At 44.8% G+C, this 16,146-nt stretch overlaps 2 protein-coding genes and 1 non-coding gene across 5 annotated transcripts; all 3 read left to right on the top strand.

Moving 5' to 3' along the window:
• Window positions 1-622: 622 nt before the first annotated feature.
• pdcd7 (programmed cell death 7) lies at window positions 623-6,359 on the top strand. Its single transcript, XM_004066818.4, has 5 exons — window positions 623-2,561; window positions 2,636-2,774; window positions 2,843-3,073; window positions 4,453-4,540; window positions 5,754-6,359. Exons 1-5 carry the CDS (start codon window positions 1,680-1,682, stop codon window positions 5,884-5,886), a joined length of 1,473 nt encoding a protein of 490 aa, XP_004066866.1. The 5' UTR covers window positions 623-1,679; the 3' UTR covers window positions 5,887-6,359.
• A 134-nt stretch (window positions 6,360-6,493) lies between these two features.
• LOC105356335 (ubiquitin-associated protein 1-like) lies at window positions 6,494-14,416 on the top strand. 3 transcript variants are annotated; one of them, XM_020711730.2, is made up of 6 exons: window positions 6,494-6,578; window positions 8,618-8,757; window positions 9,130-9,708; window positions 10,875-11,078; window positions 13,315-13,416; window positions 13,513-14,416. In XM_020711730.2, the coding sequence occupies exons 2-6, from the start codon at window positions 8,650-8,652 to the stop codon at window positions 13,645-13,647; spliced, it is 1,128 nt and encodes a 375-aa protein (XP_020567389.1). In that variant the 5' UTR covers window positions 6,494-6,578; window positions 8,618-8,649; the 3' UTR covers window positions 13,648-14,416. The 3 variants fall into 3 exon arrangements, with proteins under 3 accessions (XP_020567389.1, XP_020567390.1, XP_011485562.1); XM_020711731.2 differs by lacking the exon at window positions 6,494-6,578 and adding an exon at window positions 6,585-6,738; XM_011487260.3 differs by lacking the exon at window positions 6,494-6,578 and adding an exon at window positions 7,026-7,722.
• Window positions 14,417-16,071: 1,655 nt separating this feature from the next.
• On the top strand, window positions 16,072-16,143 carry trnaq-cug. The gene has a single exon. It is a non-coding gene; the product is annotated as a tRNA-Gln (tRNA).
• The last annotated feature ends 3 nt before the right edge of the window (window positions 16,144-16,146 follow it).

Here is a 16,146-nt window from a genome sequence, read left to right as displayed (position 1 = left end):
CAGAAATCGAGTCGTCTCACAAATTGGTAGGAAAATGAACTGTGAAAACAACTCGTCTTTCACAAAAAAACTGTTCTTCACTGTGCCAAAGGAAATATATTATCATATACATGGACAAGGTTTACTCTCAAATAATGGTAAAGGCCCTTCAAAAGCAGTGTCTAATTAGAAGGTTCCCACAACGTTGAAAAAGTTTGGCACTACAGGTTGAAAAAGAGCATCCACTCAATCCGCCATCTTGGTCAGCCTCGTCCAGTCCTATTATACTATTGTAGTGACCTGAGGGGTTGGCCCCGCCTTCAGCCCCTAAGGCTCATGGGAAGTGGGGAGCTTTAGGGTGAAACCTTGAGTCAGAGGGTTGTGCACTGAAGTGACGCTCCATGCTATTTGGCTATTTGTGTGAGTTGGTTTAAATGGGCTGTTGGCTCAGAAAGAGATATTGCTTGTCTTCTTGTTTGTTGCTCCATGAGACTGTCCGGGGTTCTGCAGTGTTTGGGGCACGCACAGCTCTCCACTGAAGCCATCTGATTAGTAGCTCGGCATTTGGTACCCCGCTTAAAGTGACGGTCCGGCCGGATCGTTGCATTATTTTACTAACATTAGAGGCGTCTGCAGCGGGACTGATCATGTAGCCATTACACATCGTGTAGCAACCATATGGTAGAGACCACAGACAGTATATATCACTGGACATACTGACCCCTTCACGTTCCAAACAGCAAGTAACCGCTGCTCCAAGAAGCCAAATCAGATGCCTCAGTGAAAAAGGGTTCCTTGAAACTTTGACAGATTCTCATAAGCTACTTTCAGTGGAAGGGGTCCGGACCTCCAACAAGCTCACTCCTGATTGGTGACAGTAGTTGCCATAGAAACGTTCAGTCAGACTGACTTGGACCAATCACTGTCGCCTGGCTCCAAATGTCAGTGTCCGTATTGCGGAAAAGTGGCGACTGAATTGGCTTCATCCGGCTGGAGCAGAAAGTCCGTCATCACACCTCCTCAGTCCTCACCGCTTTATTTACTGTCTTTGGTGAAACTGCTTTGAATGCCTCCCATTGTCCAGTTCTGAGTGATACCTCTGGCAGTCAAGAGGGGTGAAATATAACTCTGTGATCACACAAATGTATGTTTTCCTCAACAACAGAGAGCTTCCCCCACTCTATATTGTTGTCATTACAGAAAATGAAAATCTCAGTGATAGAATGACAGCCACACGGTTTGGTGTACTTCTTTTTGTTTGATCGTTTTTTCTTTTTTATATGTTAACAACAGGTAAAGAGGAGAAGTGAGATCATTTTACTCTGAGGAGTTTCACGGGCTTCGTTAAAAACGTAATAGAATTATTCGGTATCGGTAGGAGGCGCTGTGTCTTCGTGTACTGGGGAGTGAACTGCCGTCAAACAAAATAGAAGAAGAAAATATTTGAAGTTACCATGTAGTCTTTCAGGATCGCATCGTCCAAATACTTAACGTTATATTTTTTATTTTTTTTTGTCAATGTCAGTGTAAACTTTAACATATATTTTAAGAAGTTATTATTGTTATTAACATCCGAAGACGTGCTCTTTAGCGGAAGTGACGTAATAACTGCGCATGCCTAGACGGATCGGGGAGCCGTTGTGAGTTGATCTGGAGGTTTTGGGTAACAATGGGAAACAGTGCCGTTCCGTGCCAGCAGCATGGACGATAACTCTCTGCATCAGAACCGGTACCAGCCTCCGCGACAGTCCGGCTGCGGCGTCGCTCCAGGTCCTCCGCCGCCTTACGACCCCCCGGAACACGGACTCCCTCACTGGTTCCACGCTCCTCCTCCAGAAGCGTGTTTCGGGGGCTCCTGCTTACCTTCTCCCTTTGGATTTGACCCCTCCATCCCCCCGCCTTCATTCGTGAGCCCCCCTCTCGGACAGCCCCCGAGAAGCGCGCCTCCCGCCGCAGGAGGCCCGTCCTTTCTGTCTTTTCCTCCACAGTTCGGCGCCGCTTCTCCGTGGTTTGAGTCCGAGCGCGGGCAGAGGCCGGATGACTGTCTCTGGGACGGCGGCCCCCCGCCTGCTGCTCCGCGGCGGGGCTTGGATCGCGGGAGCGGAACCCGAGGCCGAGCGGAGGAGGAGGAGGCTCAGCAGAAGAGAAGAGACCAGGACTGGATCTGCCGGTTTCTGCAGGGCAGAAGCCGGAGGAACCAGAGGGGTCCCCGGCTCCGTCAGGAGGAGCGGTTACCCCTGGCGGAGCTCTCGGGCGTCCTTTACGGGGCAGCTGCGCTGGTGTCCCGGTTGGAGCAGCTGTGTCTCCGCCTGCAGGGCGATGACGGCGGCTGGACGGAGTCCTACTCGGCGGCTCTGGACGTGAGGAGGCAGCTGCAGGAGAACATGGCTCTGCTCAGAGACTCCGAGGGTTTGGCCAGAACCAAAGTGCTCCGGGTGTCGCGTAAAAGGGCCCGACTCCTGAAGGCCAGGACGCTGCGGGAGCTGGAGAGGAAGCAGGCCGAGGAGCGGGGCTGCCTGAAGGAGGCCGCCATAGATGAGTGGAGGCTGAGGCAAATCCAGCAGGGAGAGGAGAAGAAGAAGGTAAGACTGCTCCAGCTGGAACTGAAGCTCCTGAGTCTGGCAGAACTCCTGACTGAAGAGCATCGTCTCATCAGGAGCAGGAGCTGAAGCTGGCAGCCGACGCCGTCCTGTGTGAGGTGAGGAAGAAGCAGGCAGACGTGAAGAGGATGCAGGACATCTTAAGGTCTCTGGAGAAGCTGCGGAAGCTCCGGAAGGAAGCAGCCAACAGGAAAGGTAATCCGGGAAAAAGGAAGCTCCTCTGAAGTCCTGACATGAACTGAGAGGGTTTGTGTTCGGCTCAGGTATCAGCACGGAGCAGCAGTGTGACGAGCTCTTCAGCAGCAGCCTGGAGCAGCTGAGGAGAGTGATGAAGAAGAGGGCGACCCTCTACTCTGCAGAGGAGAAGGCTCTGATGGTGATGCTGGAGGGAGAGCAGGAGGAGGAGCGAAGGAGAGAGGAGGAGAAGCGAATGAAGAAGGAGAGAGAGAGGCGTCTGCAGGTCAAAGAAAGGGTGGACGCCATCCTGTTTGGAGGTAAAACTTTCAAAGCAAAGTCCTTTTCCTCAGTCATGGAACGCTAACGATGTCACAAGACTCTTGGTTCGGATCATTTCCACCCTGCTCTGCTCCATTCTGATGCATCCACTGTCAGACAGATAGATCCATGAACGTCTTTGTCTTTGTTGAGCTGGAATCTGGATCTAAACTGTACGGCTGGAGAGCTCTGATATGCTCACCATTGGGGGTGTGAGGGGCTGTAAGTTAGTGGGAGAGAGTGTAAACAAAGGGATGATGGGAAGCGTTGGGAGCCTAACTCCACGCCAATGGTCCCACCAACAACTGAGATCTCTGATTAAGTCCTGCTGCTCTGTCCCAGAAGACGACAGAAGTTTTTGGAATTTCACTTTAAACAGTGTGATCCTCAGGAAAAATGCTTTTACTACAGAACAAAGTCTGATCGGAGCGGGTCTTTAAAGGCGCGATGCAGAGGGTGCCCTGAACTTTGAATTGGCTGAGAAGAAGCTAAAGTGCTAGTTTTGGAGAGGGGTGTGTGTCGGGAGGGGGGGACTCTATGACAGTCATGTCATTAAAAGCTCAGAACGACAACATTAAAAAAACACCAGAAGAAAACCGTATTAAAAATGTTTTTTTCTGGTCCAAGTGGAGATCTGCCAGAATTTAAAATTCCATCAGGACTGTGTGTGTGCGGGGGGGAATGGTGACGACGTTTGGACAGATCCGAGCATTACTTTAGAACAGACGATGCATTTTTGTACCATGAGGCAGCATCCTGAACTCACTGAAGACCAGAGAAGAGCGTTGTCTGACCTTTGTTACATCTCAGTCTCTGTGGACGACAGGGATTTGAGTTCGCTCGCAAGTGGATCCTCCAGAGAAGAGCGGATGCTGCAGAGGGATCACACGGATCACACTGAACCAGTGTGAGATCAGGGGACCACATGGGACATGAGCTCATGTAGTAGAACAAAGCTGCATTTCTATTCAAAGAAATTAAAGGGAAATTGAAATGAAATTAAATCACACTATCTGTCAAATCCTGGGGGAGCAGTGAGCTGCAGACACAGCCGTGCTCGGGAATAAACCCCCCAATCCAACCCCTTAATGCCTTCCACTCTAACCACAAGGCCACTGAGCTGGTGACTCACAGCAACAAACGTCAGAAACGTTTCTGCCGTTTGTTTTGTGCGGTTCATTGCAGAAGATTAAAATATTCAGTTTAGTTTACAGTTCAAGTAAAACTATTTATTTTTTTTCAATCCAGAAGTTCTGTTCAGGTCCAGAGTCTGTCTGTTTTGATGTTTGTCATCTCAAAGTCAGAGCACATTACAGCATTTGGAGGGGATTAAACTTTATGCCCCCCTCATCCTCACCTTCGCCTGTCTGATTTGCAGAGAAGCCTCCAGCAGATGGCGCCCTGCAGCCCTTCAGGGACTTCTACAGCCAGGCAGACTGCTCCTTCCAGGCTCTCATCCACATCCGGTCAGTCTAACTCCACGTTTTTTTTCTTGAGTCCTTTTTTTTTAATATTCACAAATCTTTCAGTGTTTGTGGTTTTCAGTCATCCTTGAGCTCAGGGTTTGTTTGTCTTTCTGGATGTTCACTTGGAAGTAAAGGATCCTTTAATGGCCTTTATCATGCTTTTCTTAAGCCTTTTATAGCAACATCCATATATATGATAATAGATTACCTTTGGCACACTAAAGAACATATTTTTGCATTAAATACAAGTTCCTTTCTGAAGTTCTTTTCATCTCTGGAAGTAAGATGACTTGATCTCTCAAGCTCCGCCTTTCTCTCCTTGTGGGTGCCGCCCATTTCATGATGTCATACTAGAGCCGGCCACAGCAGCTTGTCTGTGTTTCTCCCACGAAAACAAACATTGTGCATAGAAAAGGAAAGCATTTAGCTAATCACCGCTAGTTCCTTGGAGAAAGTGCGTGTCAGCCTGGGGGCGGAGCTGGCAGCGCAGACTCTTCCTAGTAGGGGTGGTTCCTCACTTTATGATGTCACAATGTGAGAACTCGCTCGTTTTCGTGGATTGGGAGGGGCTGGTGCTCAGAGAGAAGGTTTTTAGAAGAATACTCAGATGTGTAAATGAATCTAAATACAGCTTTAGGTTGTTTTTTTTTTGGAGGGATGAACAACTTAATGGTTAAAAAAGTTGAATTTGCATTATATAGACTCTTTTAAAGTCCAAAACACAATTCAAGCATTAAATTGTTTTAAATTCTGCGTGAACAGGTCCTTGGTTACTTGTTCTGAGAGGTTTTAAAGTTTACCCACCATTGCACTCTGGTTCATCATTTTGCATTGTTTAGGCCAGGGGTGGCCAACCCTGGTCCTCAAGAGTCTCAACCCTGCCTGTTTTCCAGCTCTCCCTGGACTGCTTGATGCTGATAACTAAAATCAGGTGTGTTCAGTCAATCAGGATGTGAAATCACTTGAGTCAGCTAATCAACAGTAAGCGGGTGAGGGAGAGCTGGAAAACCGGCAGGGTTGAGACTCTTGAGGACCAAGGTTGGCCAGCCCTGGTTTAGGCTCTGAACAGACGTTGGAGAGCAGGATGAGCTTTTCTTTGTTTTGGGGATTTAAATTAGATCCGTAAAGTCTAGCACACTTTAGACCGGTTTTATCTGCTGGTCCTGTGTCCTTCTGGGTTCAGGCAGTACTGAAGGTGAGCGGTGTCTTTCAGGAGCCAGTGGGACCTGTTCCTGGTGGCATCAGATAATCCCAAAGGTTCCTCGCTTCCTCAGAGCTGGGTGATACCAGAGCTGCCGTCAGACCAGAACTGGGCCTCAGCGCTGCAGTCTACTGACCTCGACTGACGGAATGGACCGGGAACTAAGCCAAGCCCAAAGCCAGAGGAGAGGAGACGCTCTCCTTGTGTGACGGCCTGGGCTGGGACTGTTTCATCATCTGAAGTCAGTTTGGGCTTCAAAGTGCTGGAAAGCAATCAAAGAAAACATGGAGGGACCAGAGGAGGACCCCCCCCCATCTTCTTTCAGATCAAATTGATCCTTCTAATTACCAAAGATCCTTTAAAACTGGAGTCAGGAAGCAAGACCAGAACAGCAGGAAGAGACGCTCATTGGACACAAGAATTCTGGAAAATCTTTTGTTCCTTTAATGTCCATAAATTAACTTAAGCCAGACAGAAATGGACACAATCCAAAGAATCCATAAAGATCCCAATGTAAAGTGTTTCTCTGATTCACTTTGAATTGTTTTTTCTTCAAACATGTTAATGGAACAGAGTGTATATAGGAAAAAAATCAATGAATAAAAAAAGAATAAGAAAAGCCTAAAGACAGGAAGTGTGTGTCTGTGTTCTATGGGCCTCATGCTGACCAGCAGATTACTGCAGTTCATACATAACAAAAACGTGCAGGACGACAGATGGGAGGAGTCAAGTCCAGCTAAAGCTGTGCAGATGTCCTGCATGGCTGAGAGTCAGCTGACGGAGGTCAGATCAGAGATTGTCAGCCGTCTTCAGTCTGACGGCGGCCGGCGCCCACAGGTAAGCTCTCTGAGCCCGCCTGCCATTCAAATCTTAAAGAAATTCATTAGACATGCTGGGATTTAACCAACTTTACTGGAATCTTGAATGCCTTGATGCCTGAATTTACTTCTAGCAATTACAAAAGTCCCTTTTGTTTCTACCTTCGTGGTAAATGAAGGTAAGTTTGGAGAAGAAGAGGTGTGATAGATATTAGCATTGAAATGCGTCACACAGTTACAGTGATCTGGAAAAGCAGACAGACATTTGTTAGACAATAGTGTTGCACCTGTTCTCTCCAAAGTCATTCCTTACAATATTATGTCTCAGAAATGGAATCTATTACAGGACTGCTGTTTTCATTTAAAACCACGTTCCCCGTCGTACTTGTAGACGTGGAACAGTGGAGACAAAAAAGGGGGGAGTGGTCTGTCTGGGCGGGGTGGGGGTGGGGGGCATTGACAGCCAGGATTCAGACCATGATGTTCAATTCAAGCTAGTATCTGTGAAAAATGTAGGTCTTTTCAAATGTGAGTTTTAAAAAAGAGGTTAAAACTGGATGACCAAAGGCTGAACATCTCTGTTCTTGGGTCTGGCTCTGAGATTACATTTTTGAGAATACAGAGCCCAACTGAGCTTTGGCTAAGTAACTGAAGGAAGCAGGAAATACATTAATTATGTGATATTTGGATCTGTTTAAGCCTCAGAACAGATGCATTCAGGTCGGTCTAAACCCAAAGTCACTGTGAACATGGACAGAAGATGAACTGGTAACACTTTACACCTTATGATGGTTTTTGCAGCAGGATTTCTCCTGAGCCCGTCACAGCTCTGCATGTTTTTGCTTGACAGCATGAAGATGAACGTCAAAAGGACTTGATAAGCTTAAAGACCGTCTGTCGCTTCTGTTTTCTGATCTGTAAGAATGAGCTTTACACAGGATAAAACTGGGCAGCCATCTGCTGCAAAAGTAAACAAGCCTTCAGTTCACTGGTGATGCTGTTCTGGCTGGAATCTTTCCACTCTTTGTTTTGTAACACTGCGCTTATGCAGACAGGAAGTCTCTCAGAAAGAAGATCGCATTTAGACCTGAACTTTCTCATCCGAGTTCCTGAACTCTGATTCCTGAGAGACGAAGCTCATTCAGACCGAAGGATCTCAGATAGTAAGAACAAATTGATTTTTTTTTTTTTATGTAGTAGACTTCCACTAACTTTAATGACTACATGTCGAAAACAAAACCCACATTCTGGAAAATTTACACAGAAGTTAGCTAAACAAATTACTTTAAATAACACAGGGGAACAAATGATCACAAAATCAAGAAATTAAATAAGGTTTAGCATCCAAAAGCTCTTAAGGCTGTAAAAGTGTGAAAAGACTTTCTTTGAAAAGCTTGAAGGTCTTTTCAGGGAAAAGAAAATTAAAAAGAATGTGAAATATTTCTCAGAAATTCTCTTTTATGTCAATGAAAAGGAAACTGATTATTAAAGAAATCTGGGCACCAGGACCAAGAATCTTACTGGAAGCTGAAAATACAGCACCACTCATAATCACACCAAACATTATTGCTTAATTTAATTTCATCTATTGGTTTAGGTCAAATTAGTCTTTACTTAAAATCACAAAACTGATTTATCAAATACATAAATGGGTTTTGCTTCAAAAATGCTTCCAGTTCTTTTTTTAATGTGAATGTTCCCAGTTTTAGAAGGAAAGATACGCTATTGTTAAATCAATGCAGTTGGAAAAGCTTTCATCAAATCATGTCATATAGACGGTATCTCTCAACCCAATTCATCCATGTGGTTGTGTCACGAAAGTTACCATGGTTACTCCTGTAAATGATTCATGAAGTCTAACAGCCCTCTGTCCAACTGGAGATGAAAATTAAAGTTCTGTCATGCAGACAGGGAGTCACATGTTTGCATGAAGAACTGTGAGGGGGGTTCAGACACGTCAAAGTGTCTCATTGGAGTCCTGGACAAACCTTGACTGTTGTGCCGTGGTTCCTGTTGGGCTAAACGTCATTTGAGAACGTTGCTCTGCTGCTTCCATAGCTTCTAACCTGAGAGTAGGAGGTTCCAGCTGCATGGACGGCGTTCCTCTGAAGATTCCCCAGGCTGTTGCCACTGTGGAGGTCATAGAGAACTTCCAAGTGACTCTGCCGGACTACATCGCCATCCTGCGAGACACAGAGGTGAGTGTGGGCAGGTAAAGCTCTGACCACTCTGGCCAGAACTGGTTTTGGATAAAATAACCCCCCAAATAAGCAGGTTTAGGTAGCTTTTTCTTGTGGGTTAATGGCTGTGGATCCTTCAATGAGAACCCCATCTGTAAAAAAAACAAAAAACAATAAAGACTGCATTTGTCATAACAATCTGGGTAACCATCTCACTTGTGAAGGGCTGTTGTTACCTCCTTGCTGAGTGTACGTAAATGCCTGGGTTTCTGTGAGCTAGTGTTCTTTTACGTGACAGTGTCCTGCAGTAAGAAGTCAGAACTGGATCTCAGGGCAGGTAAGCGTTCTCTAGTGAAATGTCTCTGACACTGTTACTTTTCTCTGTGATAGTACGAGTTCAGTCTGGAGAACTGGATGCTGACTGGACTTCAGAATGGCTTCACCCACCAGCAACAACCCCAGCCTACCCTTTTGCCATCAGAGCTTAAGCCATCATGTCCACCGTATTGGATGATGTTCAGCAGCCCGCAGCAGAGCCGCCTGGCCAGTCGACACCGCTCAGACTTCTGGGAGCCCAATCCCCGGCAACGCTCCAACAGCCTCAACCCAGCTGTGCTGCGTGCCAAGTTCACCATTTCAGACTCAGAAGACGAATCTGAGCCCACGACACCGGCAGACAAGAGCTCCCCAGAGATGTGCCTCTCAGAGGATTCTCATCCTGCTGCTCGCTGTCAGCACGGCCAGAGGAAACTACAGAAAGCCTTCATCCCTGATCTGCTCAACCCTCCGTCTTGTCTGAGCAGCTTGCCACACCAGCGCAGGAAAAACTTGCGCCAGTGTTCCCTGTCAGCGACTGACTCGTCTACCCTGAAGGAGTCCAACAAAGACAGCCCATCCGCACACATTGTTCCTGGGACCAGGGATGATACACTCAACACGACCATAAGCGATCTCAGCTCCACACCTTCGGTGAGAGATGCTCTATTTCACTTCACCTATTCAACCACTGTTGTCATACTTTCTTGTGTTAGCACTCAGCTGAGTGTTCCAGACCTGTGCAACAAGGTGGGGCTTTAATGGGAGACTAAATACAAACTAAATCGTAGCATTTAGGGTCTTTTTTGTCCATATAGCTGCTGTTCCAGAGATAATTAAAGCTGCAAAAGCGATCGGGATGGTAAAATATAATGTGCATAGGTCTCGGGAGGCTTATTGAGTTTACTGTAGTTCACACAAAACCTCAAAGTCTCATCCTTTGTCTTGATAAGGACAATCAGGGTGATCAATGGCTACCACTTTCTCTTTTGACCCACTTTTCCAACACGTTAGTGAGTAATGATTTCATTTCTTTGAACGGCATTGGTGGGAGTTGGCGGTACCACTCCTTCGTGGGTGGTCTGTCCCCAGTGGGAATCTGGTGCAGCAGCAAGTGGGTACAATCAAAATCCTCCTCATGACTTGAGAAGACATCTTTCCATCATAGCAACAGCTTGCAGAGCTTCTCCTGTTGTTCTGGAGGCAAATTTATGGGTTCTACATGCTCTCTTGCCCTGGCCGACATTTCCTGGTGGTCCTGAAGAACATTCTCTAATAGGAACACCTCCACAATAGTCTTCTCCTAGATAGAGTTCCAACCCACGTGGCTCTGGTTTCCTCCAGGAGCTATCGATTGTGGTTACTCCAGGTTTATCAGTCTCTTGAGATGCTTCAAGGCATGCACAGAAATCTGCTCCTCCGAGGCCCATTCAAGCCCTTCCCCAAACTAACAACTCACTCAAAGGGAGACTTTGACTGCATGAGGGTTTTGCATGACACTTTTTTGGGCCCAAAACAAAATATTCCATCAGGCCGTAACAATATTCATTCTTATAATGAGAGGAATGAGTGCAGCATTCACTATTCATGACACCACGTTGAGGAACCTAAAGGTCTTCCAGTTAGAAGTTCAGTATGGCATACCAAGATTAAAGTGTTTCAAGGTCAAGATGGATGCCTGTCAAAGAGGCTTTACCTCATCAAGGTGACTTGATGGGGTATCCGTGAGTGTATCTATCATTCTGTACAGCTCCACACCTTTATTTGACTTGCACTGTGTGACAGTGTCCAATGAAAGCCTCTGCCATCCTACTTTTTAGGAGTCTACCTGCCTGGGATGTGAGAACCTTCCTGCTAACAAGAGACCACGGGGTCTGTTGTCTGGTTTGGACTCATCAGCAGAGGTTCTGTCGGCTCTGAGCACAGAGGAGAGGGCGCTGGTAGGCGCCATCACTACTCAGGGCTATTCTCTCCGAGCAGCCATCATTGCACTGCAGAAGAAAGGGCAGCAGACTCCAGACCAGGTCAGTGTCCCAGCTCCCAAAGCCTGAGGTCAGTCCCCCCAGTAGCCTTTACTTTAGGATTCCAGCATTGAGAAGTGTTACTGATAGTAAATCCGAATTTTTCTAGGCTTCCCTCTACCACTACATTTAGCCCTACAAACAGAGAGTTACAGAAAAATAGGCTATGTTCGAATTCCCATCCTAATCTCTTACTACAAATAAATTATATAATGCAGGACTATGTGGTGGCCTGGATGTTAAAAGCAATGCTCACTACTTTTGTTTTTCTTTTAAACTGTAAATGTCATGTCACCGATTTCACAAAGTGAATCTCTAATTGATATGAGAATCTTGTGCTGATTATTTACAAAACCACTGGTTATGTCTGAATTCCTTCACTACTCACTACATAGCAGGTTGCGTTCACCATTTTGTAGCGATGTCCCAATCAAGAATTTCTAAATCCAGTGGCCTAAAATTTTTTCAGAAGTCTCTGCAAAAACCCAGTGTGCATCGATGCTCACTAGATTGGCCAATATTGACCACAATGCATTGCATTGCTTTTTTGCGAGAAAATGTGTTTAAATGTATTTTTTAATAAACAATCAACATTTTCATCATCAAAACACAGTGGATTCATAAATAGTCGTTGTAAAAAACTTGTAATTCGATTTCTTCTTTGTGAAATTGGTGACGTAATATTTCCTGTTTGAAAAAAAAGTAGTGAGCATTGGGTTTAACTTGTTTTTTAAAATCCAAGGCACTAGATAGTCCCACACTATATAATAGAGATTTTTAGTAGTCGAGTGGGAAACTGGACATAGCCATTATGTTTAGATGATGGAAACGTTGATGGTTTATCAAAAAATTAACTCAAATACTTTTTTCCCCCGCAAAAATTGTTCAAACACAATGCATTGTGCATTGCCAATTCTTCACCCTCGTAAAGAAAAGTGTTTGTCCTCCCTGTCACAGCGCAACGCGGATTATTTGGAGGGATACAGAGCCCTCCGCCGTGAGAGTTCCTCTTCAAAAAACAATTTAAGGCCGGAAGGGAAGGGGAAGCATTCGGATTCGGCCTCATAGTATTAAATTTACCAAAGTGGCACAGCAGTGTTTATGGAACCTGCAGCTAAAATACACACTTGCTCTGTAAATAGGTACAGTTGGGCATCCATTCAATCAAAGCAGATTGTCTGAAAATAGCAGAGAATAAACACCACAGGGCAAAGGGGGACAGCTGAGCAGAAATACAGCACTGAGCTGCTGTAAGCCTGCTCTAAATAGTGCGGTCTGCCATGACCACCAACTGTTGTGAGCAGAGCACAGATCAGATTCACACCAGAAACTCTTCTTTCTGTGATCCATATCAAAATAGGTTTCCTTTCATGCCCCATTTTAATCAGACTGGTGTGAAACCCCCCCCTAAACTCTGACACAAAGTAAGGTCCATCTGAAGATGAGGTAGGTCTCCATTCACATGCAAATAAAGAGTGATGCAGTTCACTACAGAGGGGAGAGTGTATTCAACACTGAAGGAAGCAAATCGTGTCATGTAAAAAAACACAACCTAAGCCCATCTAAAGGAGCACTTATTCTCGAAATAAACAATTATAACTCAGTCGTTCTATTGGTCAGAAAAACATCCTTGATCTGTGACCTTTTTCTAACATGTTTTTGACAATCCACTTTTCTTCTTGATATTTTTTTGTTTATTGCAAGTTATTCAAGTTATAAACTGACCAATCAGATAAAATCATGTGGTGCCCTCTGGCCCCCACCTCAATTAATTGACAGATTCTCCCGAGCTGCTTTTAGTGGAAGGGCTGTGGCCTTCCAACAAGCACACTCTTGATTGGTGACAGTAGTTGCCATAGAAACGTTGACTTCGACCAACTCGGGCCAATCACTGTCATTTGGCTCTAACATGGTGTCGTCCGTATTGTGGGAAAATGGCGACTGAATTGGCTTCATGTGCCTGTAGCCGGAGGTCAGGCGTTTTCTATGGGTGATGTCACACCTGCTCAGTCCAGTTCTCTATACAGTCAATGATGGCGACAGTCATCAAAGGCAGTTGTGTTAAGTCAGAGAAACAAAGCATCCAGCATCTGGATCACACAGGATGCTCTCTTTGTCATTTTTTCCACCAAACCAATGTGAACACTGTTTGATGGGTTACCTTGCGCCTCCTGAATACATAGCTTTTTTTAGCTCATTTGGTATGCCTTATTGAGTGTGTCTTTGTGTTTGTTTGCAGATGCTGACTTACCTGATTGCTTGTGAGCACCTGTGTCAGCTGGGTTACGACATAAGTCTAGTTGAAGAAGCTCTGGAGATGTTTCAAAATTGTGAAACCAAAGTAAGTAGCATTAAGCATTTGTTCTGATACATTGAGTCTTTCCTTCAAAAGGATAGATTTTGTTAAAGGCTGTATAATCGGTTTTCTCCTTTTTAGGCAGAGGAGTTCTTGTGCCTGTTGAGTCAGTTTAATGAGATGGGCTTCCAGCAGAACACCATCAAAGAAGTCCTGCTAGTCCATGAAAACCACAGAGAGCGGGCGCTGGAGGAGCTGATGATGCGCGTGTCCTGACAATAACCCACCAATGCACCAGAAACTGTTTTCAATGGAGTGTTAGGAAATCCTGCAGGCGAAGTTTCCACAACATTATTTTACATTGGCTGAAGGGTGAGAAGGACAGAGGAGAGCAATCTTAAGATCCACTCACCACAGTGGAATCAGGGATGACTGTGGCTCTCTGGCTGGTGCCCAGGTTTCTCATCAACCTGATCAGATTCCATCGTTTCATCCCCCTACAGACTTGACCTCATGGTGTGAAGCCAAATGTGCTCTGGGCAGGAACTGACTAGTCCATGAAAAACCATGGTGGTTTACCATCCAATAGAAATTAGTAAGAAGGGTTTGGTGCAGGAAAACAATACTATAGTACTATAATTACTAAAACAAAATGTATACTTTTAATTATCTGCTTTAGTCCGTTTTCGAGAGCCCATTGTTTGTGTTGTTTGTATTTGTTTTTTTGTAGATTTGTTTTTATTTTTGAGAGATTGATTCATGCCACAGGATGTCATTCTCAACCGGAGAATTCCATCCCGGGACGTTGACTGGTCCCCCTGATCTGTACCATGTCAGTTTACTGAAGCCATTCTGAATCCCCAAATCTTAGTGTGGTTCACTTTAAAGGGGTTTCATCCAGTCTGAGAACAGAACGCAGCGACCACGGCAAATGGGCTCCGGCACAGAACTCATTCATCTTCTGATCTGTTTTTTCCCTTTCGGGGTCCTTGGGCTGCTGGAGCCTATCCCAGCCACTTGTGGGCAGGGGACCTCCTGCACAGGTCGCCAGTCTGTCACCCATGCACACTCACATTCACACCTAGGGGCAATTTAGAGTAACCAATGGGAGTTGGGAGGGGGAGGAAGCCGGAGTAACCCACGCATGCAGGGGGACACATTTGGCTGCCGGATCCCATCCTGGCTACTGTTGGGTAAAGGCGGGGTTGCCAGTCTGTTGCAGGGCACACAGTCACTTTCACACTCACTCCTACATGTAAACCTAGGGACACTTTAGAGTGTTAATCAATCAACCCATAAAGCATGTTTTTAGACTATGGGAGGAAGCTGGAGTACCTGGAGAAAACCCACACATTCACAGGGATAACATGCAAAATTGACACAGAAATGTCCCAGCCAGGATTGAAACCGGGCCTTCTCCCTCTGAGATAAGAGCGCTAACCCCTGTTTCACCATGCAGCACATTGTTTTATTGTTTCATTTTTATTTTTAAGTGATTGTTCTGTTTCTGTTGTTTTGTATCAATAAGGAAAACTGTGTTTGAAGGCGTTAACAAGTCTTTGTGATTGTCTTCATTTTATTAAAGCTGCATCATGAGCTTAAACCAGATTGTGTCATGTCTTCATGTTTTTGTATATTTAAAAGCAAATGACATGAAAGCTCTGATGAGCCAGTGGAGATGGTCACAAGTTTTGTTTTGCAAGTCCAAGTCAAGTCTTTGCAATGGCGTCCAACTCTCAAGTCTTAAGATTTATATTTTACTGCTATAAATCATAAAACTTCCTTTAACCCTTGTGCTATCCTATAGGGTCAAGATGAACATTGACATGTTATCCTTACCATGACAAAGGTGGATCATGTTAAAGTGCCTAGGATTGCAAAAGGTGTAACCCTTGTGCTATCCTAGGCACTTTAACATTGGGAGTTGGGTCATCTAGACCCACTAGACAGTGTGCTGAACCCTTTTTTCTTCAATGATTTGTGATCTTCACTGGTGTCCATGGATTACATGAAATCTTTCCACCTTTATCCACCTTTGTCATGGTAGGAATAACACGTCAATGGAAGGGTGGCGTCATCTAAGATAGCACAAGGGTTAATCATCAGTAATACATGGATCTAAATAATCCAGCATCTCAAACTATCCTTATAAAAATAACAGACATGGTCATACATAACTTTGATTTTCTTGCCTCTTGCAACAAAATTATTGTTATCCCTTGTGCTATCTTAGATGACCCCACCCTTACATTGACGTGACTAATAATAATCTTACTTGAATGTCAACTACAGGTCAACATTGAAATGTCAGTTTGATAATTTTATCAGACGTCATATGGATGTGCAGATCCAGTCCATACTCTGTCCATTTGGCGAAAACCAGTTCTGGATGTCTATACAACATGCATATTCTTTCAATATTTGACGTTTAATAAAAACCTCACTTCAACGTCAATTTCAGGTCAACAGTTGAACGTCAGATAGACATTGTATGTAGATGTTACATGGATAGTCATTCATAACTTTAGCTTTCTGGCCTCTAGCAAATAAAATCTTTTTTATGTTTTCGAAATAATCATATGCACTTCACTCCTAGTGTACAATATATGACAGATTATCTTTTACATATAATATTTATTTTAATCATAAATCTTTGTCTTGGTCAGCATATTTAAACCTGTAAAATGTTAGTATAAATAGGGTTCTATGGTGTAGTGGTTAGCACTCTGGACTCTGAATCCAGTAGTCTGAGTTCAAATCTCAGTAGAACCTTGA

This window comes from Oryzias latipes, chromosome 3, assembly GCF_002234675.1.
Source record: "Oryzias latipes chromosome 3, ASM223467v1".
Taxonomy (NCBI): Eukaryota; Metazoa; Chordata; class Actinopteri; order Beloniformes; family Adrianichthyidae; genus Oryzias; species Oryzias latipes.
This window is presented reverse-complemented; position numbering and strand designations above follow the sequence as displayed.

Excerpts from the sequence above, each read along its gene's own strand:
- LOC105356335 (XM_020711730.2), top strand. The coding sequence starts at position 8,650 with ATGGACGGCGTTCCTCTGAAGATTCCCCAGGCTGTTGCCACTGTGGAG. Across the intron at positions 8,758-9,129 it reads CCATCCTGCGAGACACAGAG|TACGAGTTCAGTCTGGAGAA; the intron begins GTGAGTGTGGGC and ends TCTCTGTGATAG. Across the intron at positions 13,417-13,512 it reads TTCAAAATTGTGAAACCAAA|GCAGAGGAGTTCTTGTGCCT; the intron begins GTAAGTAGCATT and ends TCTCCTTTTTAG.
- pdcd7 (XM_004066818.4), top strand. The coding sequence starts at position 1,680 with ATGGACGATAACTCTCTGCATCAGAACCGGTACCAGCCTCCGCGACAG. Across the intron at positions 2,775-2,842 it reads GGAAGCAGCCAACAGGAAAG|GTATCAGCACGGAGCAGCAG; the intron begins GTAATCCGGGAA and ends TGTTCGGCTCAG. Across the intron at positions 4,541-5,753 it reads CAGGCTCTCATCCACATCCG|GAGCCAGTGGGACCTGTTCC; the intron begins GTCAGTCTAACT and ends GGTGTCTTTCAG.